At 45.2% G+C, this 18776-nt stretch overlaps 3 protein-coding genes across 8 annotated transcripts in view; all 3 read left to right on the forward strand.

Moving 5' to 3' along the window:
• LMX1B (LIM homeobox transcription factor 1 beta) overlaps positions 1-2251 on the forward strand; it is a 194210-nt gene extending 191959 nt beyond the window's left edge. For both annotated transcript variants that reach the window (XR_005554238.1, XR_005554240.1), the window contains 2 exons: positions 601-734; positions 2135-2251. The gene's annotated coding sequence lies outside the window, so the exon portion shown is untranslated. The remainder of the gene's footprint in view (positions 1-600; positions 735-2134) is intronic.
• A 1906-nt stretch (positions 2252-4157) lies between these two features.
• ZBTB43 (zinc finger and BTB domain containing 43) lies at positions 4158-9311 on the forward strand. Of its 2 annotated transcripts, none has more exons than XM_039322922.1 (2): positions 4158-4299; positions 4922-9311. In XM_039322922.1, exon 2 carries the CDS (start codon positions 4934-4936, stop codon positions 6323-6325), a length of 1392 nt encoding a protein of 463 aa, XP_039178856.1. In that variant the 5' UTR covers positions 4158-4299; positions 4922-4933; the 3' UTR covers positions 6326-9311. The 2 variants fall into 2 exon arrangements, with proteins under 2 accessions (XP_039178856.1, XP_039178855.1); XM_039322921.1 differs by having other exon boundaries at positions 4167-4303.
• ZBTB34 (zinc finger and BTB domain containing 34) lies at positions 6413-18592 on the forward strand. 4 transcript variants are annotated; one of them, XM_039322919.1, is made up of 3 exons: positions 12245-12377; positions 12916-12997; positions 16570-18592. In XM_039322919.1, exon 3 carries the CDS (start codon positions 16592-16594, stop codon positions 18071-18073), a length of 1482 nt encoding a protein of 493 aa, XP_039178853.1. In that variant the 5' UTR covers positions 12245-12377; positions 12916-12997; positions 16570-16591; the 3' UTR covers positions 18074-18592. The 4 variants fall into 4 exon arrangements, with proteins under 4 accessions (XP_039178854.1, XP_039178853.1, XP_039178852.1 ...); XM_039322920.1 differs by lacking the exons at positions 12245-12377; positions 12916-12997 and adding an exon at positions 6413-6547; XM_039322918.1 differs by lacking the exon at positions 12916-12997 and having other exon boundaries at positions 12246-12377.
• Positions 18593-18776: the final 184 nt, after the last annotated feature.

Here is an 18776-nt window from a genome sequence, read left to right on the forward strand (position 1 = left end):
ATCTATATCTATCTATCTATCTATCTAATCTATCTATCTATCTATCTATATCTATCTATCTAATCTATCTATCTAATCTATCTATCTATCTATCTATCTATCTATCTATCTATCTATCTATATCTATCTAATCTATCTATCTATCTATCTATCTATCTATCTATCTATCTATCTACATTACTTAATTTGCACAAAATAAAACAATATAACTCCAGGGAGTTGCTTCGCGACAGCACCCCGTTTGTGGTAACAAAATTCTCCTGTATTGTATTCTCGCGTTTCACTGATGATCCCACCGGGTAGTGGGGAAATCAAAACAGCCAGTCACCAGAGTGACACAGCGGAGATTAATGTCAACTTTTATCTGTCACTTTGACGAGCTCTCCCGCGCAGGCATGAAATTTTAAAGGTGCCGTGTCAAAACAAAATGAAAAAGCAGTAATGTCCTCAATCTAGCGTTCTCAGAGGGTAGGAGGGAAGGAGAGGGATAGAGAGAAATCAATTTAACGATCAAGAGCTGGGATAGTTGACTTAATTCTACTGCCTCCTTCCATCACTCACTTCTATGTTTTTTTTTCTTTCTTCCTTCCTAATGCACAGCTCGGAAATCCTTGCAAGTTTCGTTTCTTGACGCTAAATCCCGAAATGATGGAGAAAAGCAGAAAGGGGGAACCAAGTTTAAAGAAGCTTGGAAAAAGAACTAATTTGCAAAACGGTAACGTGAGAACGAAAAGGTATTTTCCCAAGATTGTCTGCATATACCTAGTACGTCAGCCTTGAAAAGCGTCCTCTTTATGACATTGTTTTTTTTCTCTCTCTCTCGTTAATATACATAGAGGGGAGGAAAAGTACAGATGTGAAACTTAATATATCCCAATCTCCCACTCCATTGAACCGTCTTCCCTTGTTGAAGAGTCCCCAGATGTGTTGGGACTGCAAGTTCCAGAAATCCTAGGCAGTAGATTTGTTCCTTTCTCATTGGCATCCAACACATCTAGAGGCTACCAGGATGGTAAAGAATCGCTAGTTCTATTTTGATTTCCCATCATGCCCTAGCAAAGCATTGCCTTGAAGCATTGTGGGACATGTCCAAAAGAAACCTCCAGATACAGAGATTCCCAAGAAGGCAACTGTTATCCAACTTTCTTGGGGGATCTCAGTTTCTGAGAAATAGCTGCACTCTGAAAAGAGAGCAGGGAAGAAGAGAGAGCAAGTTTTTTTTTTAAAAAAAAAAAAATGGGAAATGCCTGGCTCTTTTTGAACTGCAAATTGCTGCAGCGCATTAAATATTAAACAAAATGCACTCTCTGTTTTTTTGTAATTAAAACTCCTATTTCATATTTCACTGGTCACTATGGAAAGGCTACAGGGTAATCTATAAAGTTTTGGGGGTTCCTTGTTTGAAAACATAAGTCTGTGGGAAAAAGGAAGGAAGACTCTTACTTGCTGTTGTTGTTTTGACACACTCAGCTCTTCATTTCTTCTCTCTCTCTTCTCCGCTTTAAATTGCAAGTTCCTCATTGCGGTATGTATATAAATGCTGTGCAGAACTCCGTCTTACAAGAGCTCAGAATTATCATTTTTTTCCCTTGTGAAAGATCAGTTTTAAGCCACTTTTTTTCAGGACCGTTGTAACTAAATGAATGGTTATAAGTCAGGGACTGCCCGTGGGATTTGCTACCTTAAAGAAATTATCCCATTATTGAAACGCACTAGCAACTGATATTCAAAAATCTTCATTTTGAGCACTCCCATAGCATCTTCGGTTGGATGCTTCTCTAATTTACCACTGATCACCCAATCCCTGATTTCTTAAAATTGCAAACTTTGCATCTTTGTTCGAATGGCCTTTTAACCTTAGTGCCATGGTATATACTGATGTTATATTCAACAAGCCTGAGGTTTTGCAGGACATTAAGAATAGGAGCACACAATTACACTGTTCCTTGGTTTATCTAATTATTATTTATTTGTTAAATAAGATCTCTACTTCTAATGCACTGAAGGCTGGAGAACAGGGCTAAAATTCTGAGAACATTTCTGCATATAAGTGTTGGCAGACATGGGTTGGAGTTTCAGTGCCATCTACTGTTTGTTCATAACAAGGACAGTTTCTTCTCTCTTCCTTTTCCAGAAAACCTCCACACAGTTTCTTCAGCATAATCAGCAGGGTGCTATTAAAGTCTTCTTACCTGGTTCAGAGGACAAACCAAAATGTTTCTTAATTCTCTATACGCATTCCCAGGCAGTGCAGTTTGTAAATGATGTTTTACATAATGTGAAGGCAAGAAGGAAGGAAGGAAGGAAGGAAGGAAGGAAGGAAGGAAGGAAGGAAGGAAGGAAGGAAGGAAGGAAGGAAGGGGAAAGAAGGAAAGAAAGAAAGAAAGAAAGAAAGAAAGAAAGAAAGAAAGCAAGAAAGAAAGAAAGAAAGAAAGAAAGAAAGAAAGAAAGAAAGAAAGAAAGAAAGAAAGAAAGAAAGTTTTTTTCATAGTCCTGTTGGAGATATAGTATGTTACTGAATAGTTTATATCCACCTCAAGAGGAGAAGGAAGGAAGGAAGGAAGAAGAAAGGAAGGAAGGAAAGAAAGAAGAAAGGAAGGAAAGAAGGAAGGAAGGAAGAAAGAAAGAAAGAAAAAAAGAAAGAAAGAAAGAAAGAAAGAAAGAAAGAAAGAAAGAAAGAAAGAAAGAAAGAAAGAAAGAAAAAGTTTTTTCATAGCCCTGTTGGAGATATAGTATGTTACTGTATATATATCCACCTCAAGAGGAGAAAGAAGGAAGGAAGGAAGGAAGGAAGGAAGGAAGGAAGGAAGGAAGGAAGGAAGGAAGGAAAAAAAGAAAACCCTTTACATGCTGAGTCATGACTGAACCAGGCAACAGCCCCTAACTTGCTGGGAGATGGGAAATTCTATAGCTAGGGACTTCTTCTTCTCAGGAAGAAACATGCCGCCACGAGACCAGAGACTCAGCTTCACAGCATGTGAGCCAAGAGCAAATTCCCCAACACTTCCAAGATGTCAGAGGTGCAATTCGCAAGCTGAGAATAGATCAAAGCCTTACTTTGAACTCTCCAAAATAACAACAGCAAAAGAAAAAAAAGCCGACGGAGTTTCTGGGAGCATCTCCCTGTGCCAGGATCACAAAGTGCCTCTTTCATTGTCTTAATGAGCCAAGCTGGATTTCAACCCAGCACAGAGGACTGGCAGGTTCGAGGCAACAAGCCCACCAGCAGCTCTTCTCCATCCGAAGTGAGCCAGAAAGCATCTGCAAAACGGGGAATTCCCAAAACGAAGGCATCCCAGAGGCTTCCCAAATTAGGCTGGGAAAATCTGGGCAACCCCGGGGCAGCAGCAGAGACACGGAAAGGGATGCATCTGATGGCCAGCTGGATTATTTCAGGCCAAATGTTTTACCAATGGAAGAGAATACTTGCAGCTCTGCTCTCTGAGCGTGGCTGCTTTCTTGCAGATGTTTCAATACCCAACTAAGTAACATCATCCGTGCTAAAAAGGATGAAGGAGGAGGAGGACTGTGGGGTCCTTGATGCTCTCTGAGCTTGGTTGTTTCCTTACAGACATTTCATTACCCAACTAGGTAACGTCATCAGTGCTGGAAGGGAGTGCGGTTATGGTTTGTTAATAGGCCAAGGCATTTGCATATAATAGTAACATTACAAAGAACTTTTGGTTGTATGGGTCATACTCATCAATACTTATCTTATTAAAAATAAAACAGACGCATTCGTGGAATATTTTATTTATTGGATCATGTAAAAAGAATGATGCGTGACCTAATGGACATTATTAATACATTTAATTAATTCATTAATTAATAAAATAGTCGAACTCCCCCCCCCCAAAATCGGAGAAGCCTTCAAACAGCTGTAGCCAAGCCAGGCAGAATTCAGCCCCATGATGGGGTTTGGCCAGGAAGAGTCACTATTCAGAAACCGAAACCGAAGCCAAACTTCCCATCATGCCCTTCTCCGTCCCCCCCAGAAATGGCGCTCGCGGGCGCCGGGTTGGGCTCGGCCGCTCTTCCCACGCGGCTCCGCCCAGCGCTCTCCGCGCGCGCCGCTCTCTCCTCCCCCGCGCTACTCTATCGTCCCCCCCTTAACTCTCTAGTCTAGGCTACTCTATCGACCGGAAGCGGGCGCGCGCGGGCCAGAAGCAGAGACTCGCGCTTCCGGGTCTGCCTTCCGGAGCGCCCGAGAGGAGGTTCGGAGGCGGCGGAGGGGCGAAGGACGCGTGGCGGGGGAGGCTCGCCCGCCATGTGAGGGAGGCCCGGGGCCTTCCCGCCGAGGCAGGTGAAGGGGCGGCTCTCCTTCCCTCCGGGAGTGGGTGGAGGGCGGAAGGAGCGCCTTGGTCTCCGAGAGAGCCCCCAGCGGCAGGAGCAGTCTACCTGACCCAGCTCTGGCGGGGCTTTCGAGGAGGGGGGTCAATGCAGGCGCGTCTGTCTGGCCAGAGGAGGCTGGGAGGGACGGAGGGCAGTCCTGGAGGGAAGCAGGGGGCCCTGACAGATGCCCCTGGTGCTATTATTATTATTATTATTATTATTATTATTCACTCAATTTTTTTAAATCCTGCCTCTACTACTTTGCAAGTCACTCAAGGCAGCGGGCATACTGCATGCTCCTTCCTCCTCCTGTTTTCCCCACAACCACCCTGTGAGGTAGGCTGGGCTGGGCTGGGAGAAAATGGACTGGCCCAAAGTCATCTGGCTGGGCTTTCATGCCTAAGGAGGGACTGGAACTCTCCGTCTCCAGGTGATTGGCCCTAAGTCACCCAGCTGGCTTTTATAGCTAAGGCAGGACTAGAACTCACCGTCTCCTGGTTTTAGCCTGGGGTAATGCCTGTCTGCCCTCTCAATTTGCAAAACTGTGCCTTTCCTTTCCTCCTGAAACCCGCGCTCTCTTCTCCTGCAGGACACGGATGAAATGGAGCCTGGGGCGACCTCTTTCCGAGTCGAATTCCCCGACTTCTGCAACACCGTCTTGCAGAAGCTCAACCAGCAGCGGCAGCAAGGCCAGCTCTGCGACGTTTCTATCGTGGTCCAGGGCCACCTCTTCCGAGCCCACAAAGCCGTCCTAGCTGCCAGCTCCCCTTACTTTTGCGACCAGGTGCTCCTGAAGAACAGCCGGCGCATTGTCCTGCCCGACGTCATGAACCCCAGGGTGTTTGAGAATATTCTCCTGTCAACCTACACCGGGCGCCTGGTCATGCCTGCTCCGGAAATCGTCAGCTACTTGACGGCCGCCAGCTTCCTGCAGATGTGGCACGTGGTGGACAAATGCACAGAGGTGTTGGAAGGAAACCCTTCTGTCCTTTGCCAGAAGCTCAACCGAACCAGTGACCACCAGTCCCCAAGCAGCAGTAACTACCACGGGTTGGTGGAAGGCTTTGAGCTGGGGGCAGCAGGCCAGGCGGACTTCCACAAAGTGCAGGAACTAAGGGACGGGGAAAACGAAGAGGAGAGTTCAAAAGATGAGCTGTTGTCCCAACTGACCGAACACGAGTATCTGCCTAGCAATTCTTCTACAGAACATGACCGCTTGAGCACCGGCATGACCAGCCAGGACGGAGAAGAGGGAGTCAGTGATAGTACAGACTATCAGTACGCCAGGCCTCTTTACAGCAAGCCCAGCATCATGTCTCACAAACGATGGATACACGTAAAAACGGAGAAGTTTGTTCAGGACTGTGAAGGAGAGGCAATGCATGACTCCTACGACGAGCACCAGGTCTCGGAGTCCGTGAATGCTGTTCAGTCAGACCACCCTGTTCAGACCAGCATCGCTGGAGATCCCCGGGTCAACGATAGGAAGATGGAAATGGAATTTGGGGATCCGGCCAACGCAGGCCACTACGACGAGCAAGTCGACTTTTATGGCTCTTCCATGGAAGAGTTCTCCGGGGAAAGGAGCGACGGGACTCTAAGCCTTCCGAGAGCAGAGGCTTCAGGTTACGGAGAAAGCTTAGACCTTCCCTCAGGGATCAAGGAAGAAAACGCCTTGTCTGGCTTTTCCACCACCGACAAACTCTATCCCTGCCAGTGTGGAAAGAGTTTCACCCACAAAAGCCAGAGGGACCGCCACATGGGTATGCACCTCGGTCTCCGGCCTTACGGCTGCGGCGTCTGCGGTAAGAAATTCAAAATGAAGCACCACTTGGTGGGCCACATGAAAATCCACACGGGCATCAAACCGTACGAGTGTAACATTTGCGGGAAAAGGTTCATGTGGAGAGACAGTTTTCACCGGCACGTCACTTCCTGCACCAAATCTTACCAAGCCTGCAAAGTAGAACAGAGCACGTCTAAAATGAACTAAGAGAGAAAAGAATGGACGGGGAGAGAAAGAAAGGGAGCCGAGCAAACGATGGCGTGTTGCCCGGCCTTGGATCTGATGGATTATTTGAACAAGCAGAATGATTGTGTCCCACGGCCTGAGGCCTGCTGCTTTTGAGGTGCTTGGTTCCGGGACCCTCTCTTAAAAGTATTCCTGAGGATTCCTCTCTTGAGGCGGCAAACAGACCAGCAAGCTAGCAGAATGGTATTTTTTTAACATACTTACAATCACAGCTATTTAATTCGTGCTTTGGGAACATCCGGGTTCTCTTTAAAAGGAACTCCGAGGGGGCTTCTCGCTTTGGATTCATCTCAGCAGAATTCTGCTCGATATTTTAAGGTTCAGCGGGAATGTCCATGTGGTGGGGTGGCTGTTTTCTTTGGGGGCGCCCCCGGGTTAGCGGTGTTTGCATTTAAGCCAGTCAACTAGAAGCGGGAGCGCGTTGAGCAGAGGGCAAGGGAGTGGGTGATTTTCCCTCCCTTTCTCCAAAAGCACATGGCGAGATCATTTTCAAGTGACAGAGTTAAAAGGGACTTTGGAGGTCTTCTAAAATGGCCAGGGTTCAGAAATAATTACTTAAGTAGATTCACAAGCAGATAGCTTTCCTCTTTCTTCGATTGTTCAAACTGTCTTTGCAGCTGATGTCTAATATATACGTGTCTGACTTGGTATAATGGTAGCCATGTAACCTAATCATCTCTTTTAATTAAATATCCCCCCCCCCCGTTAAATATGTTAAAACCTAACAGGTGTTGGGGTTCCCTTGTCCCTTCCTGCTCTCTCCCCATGGATAATCTTTCAGTTTCTCCCATGAGGCACTTCTTCAGTTGACCACAGGCACTTAACTTATGGATGGTCCACCTCAAATGTCCACCACGAACTCAGCCATACCCTTCGGTAGGCATGGCTGGTGCTGACTTGAACCCAACCAGGGATCTCTTTGCCGACACTGTAACTTGCTAATGTACAGAAGCACTTTGTATTTAAAGCAAAACAAAACAAAAAAAGTATAATATTTTTAGAACGTGTATATATATATATATATACATATATATATATATATTCCCTCTGGTTTAATTTCTAATTCATGTCGTTGGTCTGGTTTTTCTTATTCGAAATTTTATAAGAATGAGAAGATTTTTTGTTTACATAAGGGCGGGTACTGGGTGGGGTGTGTCCTTTGTGGAGGAAAAGTAAGATCCTAAGGATCTGTTTTTAAGTTTCGTTTCCAAAATAAAACAGGAGCAAAAAAAAAAAAAAAAAGAAAGTCACTGCCTTAGAAGATCCTGGAGGCCTTTTCTCTAATCTCTCAGAATCTCCACATTATATAGGCCTGAGGGAAGGCGAGTTCCTGCACAATGGGAAGGCATCGAGAGAGGTCTCAATGGGGAAATGGAACAGAAAGCTAACACAAAATAACAGCCACTTTGTTAGTGGGATTTAATGCAGAAAGGGATTGCCTGCACGTAATTCTCAACTTACAACAGGGACCGAAGTTGCAAGAGCACTGGAAAAAGTGTCATATGGCCATTTTTCACACTTACGACCCCATGGACACACGTGATCGGAATTCAGGATATGCCTGTGGACTTTTTAACACATTGCTAAGATGCTGAGTATCTTCAGACAGGAACAGAAGCACCGAACTCTTTGCTGTCATTTTCAGCATGGAATAAAACTTAAGATATTTATTATCTGCCGGCAAGAATCCCAGGCAGAATTTATGTGCAATTGATAACCCTCTCCTCCTTTAGGGCAGATCCAGATGGCTGTTGCAAACTAAAAATGCCCCAAGTATAGAAATAGGTTATTTCCACTTAGGCCAGGATTCTGTGTGCGCCGCTAAGGGATAGCAATATGTATTCCCTCTCTTTTGTGGTAAATTCCATTTGTGCATCTTTGTGATTGACTCTGTCTTGCAACTAATCCGGAAAAGGGTTTGTGGACGATTGTCACGTTCGGCGTCCTATGCAGGGACTAGGGTGGCTTTGTGTGATAAAACAGTATGTTTAGTTTTGAACCCGTCTTGCTAACACAACTAAATTTCTCTAGAATATACTTTCCTTTTGCGAGGAAGGAAACACCCCACGAATTTTACCTGCAGTTCTTTTTTTTTTATGCAATTGTCACTTTCTTTCAGATATCTGCTGCTAAGATGCTGGGGTATCCTTTCCCCTCCATTCTGGTGCAGTTTGGACAGTAATCCATACTGCTTTCCTGCTGATCTGCAAAAGCAAAACTGCTGGGTTTGGGAAATCTATTCTTATTTCTAATCCTTGAAGGATTTTAGAGGTATTAACCACGGGCACCCTCCCCCCAGTGCTTAAATAGGTGATTTCCCTGCACTTTGCTAACGCAGCATGTTTCACAAATCCAGGACTGTAAATATTATATTGCAAAATTCGCCATTGGCCTCTTTGTTTTTGTTTTTTTTTTAAAGGGCATCTATGTTAAAATATGTTGCGGGCGGATGATATTTCTAAACCTGAGAGTCTATTTAAAAAAAAAAAAAAGATACTTCTTTTATCTAGAATCGTGGAATACTAAAAGCCTCCAGAAAAGGGTTTGTGCTTGTTTATTCAAATATGGATGAGTAGAATTGACAAATTTAGCTGCTAAGCCCCCAGGGGGAAGGAGGGTTGGAGAATTTAAATGCATATTAACATTTTTTAAGTGTTACATTGACACTTCAATATCTCCTCTTCTGGTTTTCTGCCATGTTTCTAGAATAAATGTGATTGGGGGTTTTTTTTGTTGTTCTTTTTGCAAACATTTGCCCGTTAAGCGTTGTCACTTATAATATTTAGAACTGATATGTACTATATTGCAAAGATGGGAGGTATAATTCTGCTGTCCTTATTACGTACAGCGTGGTTTGTGTGACATTCCTGATTCTTGGTTTTCTTCTTATAGAAGAGTCTGTTGCTCTTTTGTATAACATGTTTTAATAAATGTTATCGGTATTTTGCCAAGCGTGTTTGTTTGCTCACCAAAGGAACATGGGTGGGAGCGAGTCTTGCTGAATCCGATGGTGATGATTTCTGAATAAATGGGAACCCGATTTGGGTTTAAAGAATTCAGAAATCTGGCTAAGAGTAGCATGCACCAAGGGACATCTGGACATTGGACAGGGCGAGCCAGTCCCTCTTCTGAAAGTCGGTGGGATCATCTGATGAAGAAGCTGAAGCCCACTTGGGTTCCATCAAGTCATGTTCACACCAATGGAAGGCTTTTGCGGGCCAACGTCGTACAATCGTTGTCAGTGGCACTTAGCTGAACCCGGCAATCACAACAGATGTAATTTAATCCCTCCTTTTCAACAAGAGTATCCAAATTCAGCCATTTATTTTCAAAACGGTAACCAAATCTATCCAATCCCAGAGATATTTTTCCTCCCTACAGCTGTCATAACGGGCTTGGCTTGAGCGAATGTTTGCTTTCCAAACAAAACAGATACACTTCAACTTAAATCTGACCTCTTGACTAAATTCCCCTCAAATTCAATCACGGCGCACAAGAATCGCTTTCTATTTCGATAACAAATAGGGAACATGTTTCTTTCAGAGATGGAAAAAATAGCCTATGCTGGGACCTGGGTAAATTATTCCTATTGTGTTTCCCTGGTACGCCTGACTTCGATCAAATGTGTGCAAAAATGAATAGGAACGTGTAAACTGCTCATTTTCACAAATCTTGTCCGCAAGCCCTATTTAAGTGGACTGAGACAAAGAGAGAAACGTACAAAGTCAGAAATGAATTAACTGCATTATGGCTGTTTTCAAGAAGCCCGCTCACCCGTTGTTGATTTAAAAACTATACCTCATAGAGGTGGCCCTTGACTTAACAACAGTTTGTTTAAGTGACTTTTTGAAGTTACAACAGCACTGGAAAAAATAACTTAGGTCCCTGTTTCACACAACCATTGCAACATTCCCCACAAGCAGGTGCTCAAAATTCAAACGCTTGGCAATTGACTTGTATTTATGACAGTTGTGTCCTGGGGTCACGCAATCCTCTTTTCAAGCCTGCTGACAAGCAACCTCACTAACTTAACAACTGCAGTAATTCGTTTAACCCCTGTGGCAAGAAAGGTTGAAAAATGGGGCAAAAATAAAATAAATGTGAGTCAGGGGCCAAGCATCTGAATCTTGATCACATGATCACGGGGGGGGGAGAAATCTAAAGGCTGCAACTATGAAAAAGGATTGTAAGTTGCATTTTTCAGTGCCGTTCTAACCTTGAACAATCAGTAAACTAACCGTTGCAAGTCAAGGACTTCCTATGTCAACGCTGCAAATATCCTACATATTACGAAAGTCAGCATTATATATCTATACTTCTCCATCTGGAAGGCAGAAAAAGTCTTTTTTAAAAAACAAAAACAACTGTGTGCCATTTTTTTTCAAAAAGCAGAATATTTTTATTATCCTACCCCAAAAGATAATAAAGAGTCCACAGCCCAGAGGTCGGCAGTGTAAACAGCCTGCGCATTACTCAGTTGTGCCTCAACGGTGTCAAGGCAGAATGACTTGTGAACTTATTAACCCTCCGTCTCTCCTGGGGAAATCAAGTCACGAAGAGTTTATGATTCTAAGAATGGGAGATGCTGGGCTGGGTCAGTTCGTCAACTTTAGACCCCCGAAAGTAAAAAAACAACAACAAAAAACTCTTTGATTAACTCCACCGCCCTGCAGAGGAGAAAAGGGAGCAGCACAATGGAAGTCTCAATTTTGCACCCACCAAGGTGGGTCAGAAAGAGGGGTTCACCCTGGAGCGGCCATAGTTTGTGGGGAGCAAGGCACGGTGGGTGTGTAAACCACCATGTACTGCTTACCGGTTGTCCTCCATTTACCACTGTTTGTTTAGTGACCAGTTACAACAGCACTGAAAAAAGTGACCTGTGACCGTTTTACGACCATTGCATCCCCAGGGTCACGTGATCAAAATTCAGACGCTTGGAAACTGACTTGTACTTATGACTGTTGCAATATCATGTGATCTCCTTTTGCGACCTTCTGACAAATCAACGGGGGAAGCCAGACTTCTTGTTACTAACTTAATAACTGCAGTGATCCAATTAACAACTGGGGCAAGAAATGTGGTAAAATGGAAGGTAAATGTGACAACCGTCTCGCTTAGCGACATAAATGTTGAGCCTAATTGTGGTGGTAAGTCAAGGACTTCCTTTAGTGCGTTGCACAGTTCTGGCTGATTCAGCCAACCCAATCTTATAAATAATATCCTGTCGCTAAACAAATGAAAGCCACAGAAAAAGAAGAGGAGGGGAGCAAAAGAATAAAACACGCGTTGATCTGTGTAACAAAAAATAAATAAAACGTTTTATCGATCTACTCTCTTTCTGTTTATGTTTCTATGCCTCCGAAGGACGGCAGAACAGCTTTGATCACGTGGGTCATTGCAAACCTGCACGCATTGCTTGCAACAGGAGTCAGCATCCCTTTTTGACCACCCCAAATTCGGATTGTTTTATGCAAGAAAACATTTGGTGCGAGCCTTACGTGCAGGTGCCTCCGGTTCCATCCTACCCAAGCATAAAAACCGACTTGAAATATTCTAATCGAGACGCTGAGGTTCGTTAACCTCGCCTTAATTCTCTCAGTTATTGTATTTTATTGTGCCACCTTTTGATTTAAGATGCTGCTTTCGTTTTAATGCAAAATCCGGATTCGGATTAGACCTTCTCGGAGCAGGAGACAGAAATGTCCACTAGGGGCGCAAGGGAGTAGATGTGTCGAGGAGCGCTCTCTTTTCTCCCCTTGCGCAGGCGCCCTCCATTTCGCGAAGGGGCGCGGCCTCGGCGCCGCCTCTCCCACTCTGAGCCTTTCTCCCCGCCCGCCGCCTATGGCGCCCCGGAAGCGGAAGTGCGCGTCCCCCCCCTCGCGCAGGAAGGGAGCGCTTCCGGGTGCTGCTGGCTGAGGGGAAGCGGCGGCGGCCGGGGGGAAAGCTGCACTCGGGCCAGGGCCGAGCTCCCTCCGGCGGGCCCGCCATGTGAGGAGACCCCGACGCCCCTCAGGTGAGGCGGGCGCGGTCAGACGCCTCCCGGCGGCTTTTCGGCTCGGGTGCTGCGGGCTGGCTCCGGTGGCGGAATGGCCTCTTGGGGCCCCTTTTCTTCCCGGCTTCTTCCTATTCAGGCGCCCGAAGCCCCGTCCGGGTAGGCGAGCCTGGGCACTGGGTGGGGGGTCGAGCCCGGGTCCCCTCCCGGGAGGCACGTTTTATTTTATTTATTCATGTTTGTGTCCCGCCTTTATTGCTTTATAAGTAACTCAAGGCAGCTAGTACGCTTGGTACTCCTTCCTCCTGCTGTTTGCCCCCCCCCAACAACAACGACCCTGTGAGGTGGGCTGGGCTGAGAGGGAGGGAGGGAGGGACTGGCCCAAAGACACCCAGCTGGCTGCCATGCCTAAGGCGGGACTAGAACGCCCAGCCCCCTTGTGATTGGCCCAAAGCCACCCAGCCTATGCCTGAAGCAGAATTAGAACTCACAATCACCTACTTTCTAGTCTGGTGGCATTCATTAGTTTGCAGCTCTGCCCTCTTCTCTGGGTCTCCAGGTGATCTACTTTAGGACCTCCTCTTCAATCCGGAGCCAACTGGGTGTAGTGGTGGAGGCACCTGGCTAGAAACCAAGAGATGGTGAGTTCTAGTCTGTTGGGAGCCAGTTTAACGTTCCAACCTTTATTTTATCCCATCCATATATATATAACGCAAGATGTTGAATGTACCTCACACCAGCGTCTCTTGACAGTGAGATGAGTGACCTGTAAATTAAATAAAATACTCCTGGCGCCTGTTTTCCCCATAGAAATAATCCTGCTTGATGGATATACCTGTAACGCCCTGGTTAGGGAGGCAGGCATATGGATGCCAGCTCATCTGGCAAATGCCTAGTTGAAGAGGGTTTTCTTAAGCACTGCGTCCCTGCTACGCTTTCCATACTCGGATTCTGTCATTGTTTTATTTTTATTTCCTATTGTGAGTCTCTTGTTGAGATGGGTAGCTAACAAAGTATGGGATATTTGTTTAGTAAAAGCTTTCTGTACTGTATGGTGTCCTTTGTATTGTGTCCTAGTTGGAGGGGTTTGGAAATTGTTACTTTGGCAACAGTTTGGAACTCGCTGCTCAAAAAAGACTGGGTGCGTAATAGGTGATGGGATGATGCTCTTCTGAAGATGAAAACAATGGGGAATAAGTAGAAAAAATTGATGATACTACGGAATAGAGGTGAAATAAAGGTGTATCACAGGCTCACTGTCAATGAAAATCTCTGAGTTAAAGCCTGTCCAGCCAAATTAAAAATTATTTTGAAAGGCGGGTAGCAAATATGCAATTAATTAAAGAGCTCCCATTGCTCCTGGCCTTACAGGAAGTCTACTGAGATTTCTCTTGTGCTAAATCTGTAAGTGCAACTTATTCTGCTCCCTGGTTAAAATGTTTAGGTTACAATTTCAGTTTGTGAAACTTTATTTTGTAAGATGTGATGAGCATTCGACTAACAGACATCTTTGAATGGAAGCCTGCTAGTTCTTTTCCCATAAAGGCTGCATTCCTCACTTTTACAACAGTTTGTAGTACTCGTTTTTCCAGTATATGGTTAGTCTGTGCCACTGGCTCTGTTGAATAGCTTCCTTGTGCTTTTTAATAATGGACAGGTGGTCCTTGACTTACAACCACAATCAAGCACAATGTTTCTGCTGTTAGGTGAAGCGTTTGTTGAGTGAGTTTTGCCCTATTTTATAACCTTTCCTGCCACAGTGAATCACTGTAGTTGCTACAGTTAGTAACCCAGTTGTTCAGCGAAACTGGCTTCCCCATTGACTTTGCTTGTCAGAAAGTTGTAAAAGAGGATCACATCACCCTAGGACAGTGCAGCCGTCATAAACACGAGTCAGTTGTCCAGCATCTGAATTTTGATCATGTGACTACAGAGATGCTGCAACGGTCGTACGCGTGAGAAATGTTCATAAGTCATTTTTTTCAGTGCTGTTGTAACTTCGAAGAGTAACTAAATGAACTGTTACAAGTCAGCTGTTATGGAGAGCAATTCAGTGATTCTGTGTTGACATTTTTAGGTAAGAAAGTTTCAAATTTTTTAAGTTTATCAATATGATTAAACTTAAAAAGTACATTGAATCTTACTTACATAAAAACATCAACATAGAACATGGATAATCATGGATAAGCCATCTGGATGAATACTGTCGGTCTCCTTTTTATGTCTTAGCCATTTTGCAAGGGTGAAAATAACGTGTGCACATAATAGCTTAAAAGGACTACCTTCAGATAATCCACCACCCTTCTCCTTTGTCATGTGGAGGTGATTCTTTTACCTGACAACTCGCAAATGCCATTTTGAGGTTTGGTTTATGGCATCTGCCTGTGCTGGCATGTGTACACAGGATAGGTCTCTGTTTTATAGGCACTTCTGCAGAAATGGTATTTACTGACTTGTAAAATATGTGCAGATTTAAATAAAAATAAGGTACATACGTTCAAGGTTGCTTTATCTACTGTGAACCTTAATTTGCTCATAGTCTCTGCAAAGCCCAAACGCTCTGTTATGAAACCCTTCCTCCACTCTAAAGTTATAATGGTTTGGGTTTTTTTTGCATACCTGTCCTTATTCTGTAATCTTTCCACCTTGCTGCTTTTTAGATATATTAAGATTCTGAGGAATTACAGTGAAAGACAGTGGAAGCCTCCCCTTGGAGAGGCTGCTAATGAATGCTTCGTTAAAAAATGAGGTGCCCAGAATAAAAAATGAGATCATCTTTTTAAAAAAAAAAATCTCATGATTCAGATAGATGATGCTGCACCCAACATTGAAAGATGAGAGAAGGATTTAAATTCCATCCCAATTCGTAAGTTTGCTATCGCTGATTATCAGCAGTACGAGCCAAGTCGTATCTCCAGTGGCTCAGCAGAGGAAATTATTGCCATTTTTTTTTATTTATCTCTGGCACATTTTATTGTATTTTATTTTTTTTTAAAGGGATTGCCTTTGTGTGAAAGGAAGCACCGTTGTTAGTGTTCTGGAACAGTTTGGGGAAAAACTGTTCTTACCTGCAGCACATACGTTGTACTTCTGTCAAATAAGATGGTTCAAATGTTGAGAAATTTTGTTTTGGAGCCTCAGGAAGGAAGGAAGTTGCACGATCCCTTGCCTCTTAATGTTGCATGACCTGCTAGGATACGTCAATAGTACTTGGGGTCAGCTGCCCATAGAGTCTTCTTTCAGACAATGTACTCCTATTCCATGCTGGATTGATGGCAGATTCCATCCTCTGTTCTCTATCTATCCATTTTTCTTTTTTTGGCCATTCATAATGTATTCCCACTGAGTTCTTTATCATCTTTTATTTTATTGTTCTGTTATAGTCTGTTCTGAGCGACGGGGTGGCCCAGAAGCAAAGATGCTAGCCTCACACTCAGGAAGTTAAGAGTTCAACCCTAGGTAGCAGCAGATGTTTATCAAGAGAAAATATCTGTTGCAAACTCCGCATAGCATTAGGAAGGGCATCCGGTCGGTAAATGCTCAGCTCCATTCAGTCACCCCAACACCAGCCTGATGATAGAGATTGCAGGGTCGTAAAAAGAATATATATATATATATATATATATATATATATATATATATATATCTTCTGTTTATACTCTTTTCATTACTTCCTTTTTATTTTTATAAGCCACCTAGGGTAGCCCCAGGGCAAATAAATTTAACAAATCAGCTCCTCTACTTTTTGCATTCTTAGTGCAGCCCGCACAACTTCTAATGGGTTTCATTCCCAGTATTTGAAGAAGAGACTCAATGTGCTAATCTGAGCACGTGTGAGGAGGTCTGGGTCCTGTGGGAAAACTCACGCCCATGTTCTCTATCGGAGAGGGCGGCATCAAATCGTAGCTCCTCACCGAGCAACTCGGTGTCGAGGGAATTAATCCCATCCCACTTCACACAGTTCCAAACGTGCCATGTCTCATAGATGTAATTTGCTCTTTTGAATCCTGGGGTAAACTCGGTGGCTTGCCACCTCTTGCATTTTTATGCTCATCAACTTGCAGATCATATGCAGCGCAAAGTTAAAAAAATCGCATCCCTGGCAACAAAGGGCTGGTGGGTGGGTTTGTGTGTGTGTGTGTGATCTCTCTCCAAGCAGCCTCGTGCATTTTAAACTCTGATTCGTGAACGCTCCTTTTGTGTCCCTTTCCAGGTTACATTTCGGGCCAGGCGACATGGACAGCAGCAGCTTCATCCAGTTCGACGTTCCTGAATACAGCAGCAGCGTCCTGAGCCAGCTGAATGAACTCCGCCTGCAGGGCAAGCTTTGCGACATCATTGTGCACATCCAGGGGCAGCCATTCCGTGCTCACAAAGCTGTTTTAGCCGCCAGCTCTCCCTACTTTCGCGACCATTCGGCGTTAAACACCATGAGTGGCCTGTCCATCTCCGTCATCAAAAACCCCAGTGTCTTCGAGCAGCTGCTTTCCTTTTGCTACACTGGACAGATGTCTCTGCAGCTGAAGGACGTGGTCAGTTTTCTGACGGCCGCCAGCTTCCTCCAGATGCAGTGCGTCATCGACAAATGCACCCAGATCCTCGAAAGCATCCATTCAAAAATCAGCGTCGGAGAAGTCGACTCGGTCACGATTGGGGCCGAAGATCCTCTGGAGAACCACAACGGCCTGAAGGAGAGTAGCTATTTCGCCAACCCCGTGGAGATTTCTCCTCCCTACTGCCCACAGGGGCATCCGCCGGCTTCAGGGAATGACCTCCGGATGGAAACGGCGCCGACTGGCACTCTCCGCAGCCGCCTGCAAGAAGAAGGCCACTCGGACCGGGGGAGCAGCGGGAGCGTTTCGGAGTACGAGATTCAAGTCGAAGGGGATCACGACCCGGTGGAGCTGATCGTTCGAGAGAGCCAGGCGGCCGAGGTGAAAGTCAAAATGGAAAAATCCGACCGTCCGAGCTGCTCGGACAGCTCCTCGCTTGGCGACGACGGCTACCACACGGAAATGGTCGACGGAGAACAAGTGGTGGCAGTGAACGTCGGGTCCTACGGCTCCGTCTTGCAAAATGCTTTCTCATACTCCCAGGGATCCTCGCAGCCTGCTCCCGTCTCTGAATCCTTCGGAAGCCTGAGGAGCTCGGGCAGCTCCAGGTCGATGCTCGGCTCCTACCGAGGCCGCGGGCGACAGAAACGGGTCTCCACCAGCCACTTGCACAGCGATGTTTCCGGCCTCGTGTCGGGAGCCGACGGCGAGCCCTCAGCCCACCCGCCAGGCTACGAGAGCGGCCCCCGGGAGAGGAATTCCCGAGGCCACTGGTACGCCTACAGCGAGCGGCTGATCTGCATCTACTGCGGGAAGTCTTTCAACCAGAAGGGCAGCCTCGACCGGCACATGAGGCTGCACATGGGCATCACCCCCTTCGTGTGCAAGTATTGCGGGAAGAAATACACCCGCAAGGATCAGCTCGAGTACCACATCCGGGGCCACACCGACGACAAGCCCTTCCGTTGCGAAGTCTGCGGGAAGTGTTTTCCTTTCCAAGGAACCTTGAACCAGCACTTGCGGAAGAACCATCCAGGCGTGGCCGAAATCCGTAGCCGGGTGGAGTCGCCCGACCGAACAGAAGTCTACATGGAACAGAGAGACGACGAGGCTTCCGCCACCGAGACTCTGGATTATACCATGGATGTGCACACCCCCGATTAAAAAAAAAAAAAAAATGATGCTGTTTCTCCAGGCAACTCAAAGAAAGCACACGGATCAATGCATTTCCTTCTTTGATCAGTTTCACGAGAGTTATCATTATTGCGATTTTTTTTTTTCTCCCCTCCTAAATTTTAGCCGTTCTCACGGGTGTGGTTCTGGAATAAAAGGCTGCTGTTTTGTTTGCAAAGAGGCAGGGTGAGCTTTACTGCTGCTTGCTGAGGGTGGGCTGAGCCTTGTTAGCTAAAGATGTGATGACAACATGGATAGTGCTGGCCGATACACTGGCCGACACCTCCTGTTGTGTTTTGGGCAGCCCAGGAGCAGGCAGGCCCCCTCAGTTGTGAGTCTTGTTGCATTCAATAGGACTTGTTTCAATTTGATCAAGGCGGCAGAGCTCAAAAGCTACAAAAAAGCCTAGATATGCCTCTCAAGTCTGCTCGTTTTATTGTGTCATATGGCAACCTGTGTTCAAGAAGCGTTTTGGTTTCTTTTCTTTGTGGAATAACTATTTCGAAAGCTTTGAATTTTTTATATATATATATATATATATATATATATATATATATATATATATATATATATATATATATAAACACTTATAAAAGGTTCATTTTTTTTCCTCTTCTGGTTGGTGGGGGAGTAAACGTAGAATAACTTAAATATTTTTTTTTAAAAAAAACCCTGCTGATAAGGTTTTCAAACT

The sequence above is a fragment of the Crotalus tigris genome, unplaced genomic scaffold (assembly GCF_016545835.1).
Source record: "Crotalus tigris isolate CLP2741 ecotype Arizona unplaced genomic scaffold, ASM1654583v1 scf7180000024153.1733885, whole genome shotgun sequence".
Taxonomy (NCBI): Eukaryota; Metazoa; Chordata; class Lepidosauria; order Squamata; family Viperidae; genus Crotalus; species Crotalus tigris.

What these genes read in the sequence shown, in the direction of transcription:
- ZBTB43 (XM_039322922.1), top strand. Translation starts at nt 4,934, where the DNA reads ATGGAGCCTGGGGCGACCTCTTTCCGAGTCGAATTCCCCGACTTCTGC.
- ZBTB34 (XM_039322917.1), top strand. Translation starts at nt 12,451, where the DNA reads ATGGCCTCTTGGGGCCCCTTTTCTTCCCGGCTTCTTCCTATTCAGGCG. An exon ending in GCGCCCGAAGCCCCGTCCGG is followed by an intron (nt 12,516 to 16,569) that starts GTAGGCGAGCCT and finishes GTCCCTTTCCAG; the next exon opens with GTTACATTTCGGGCCAGGCG.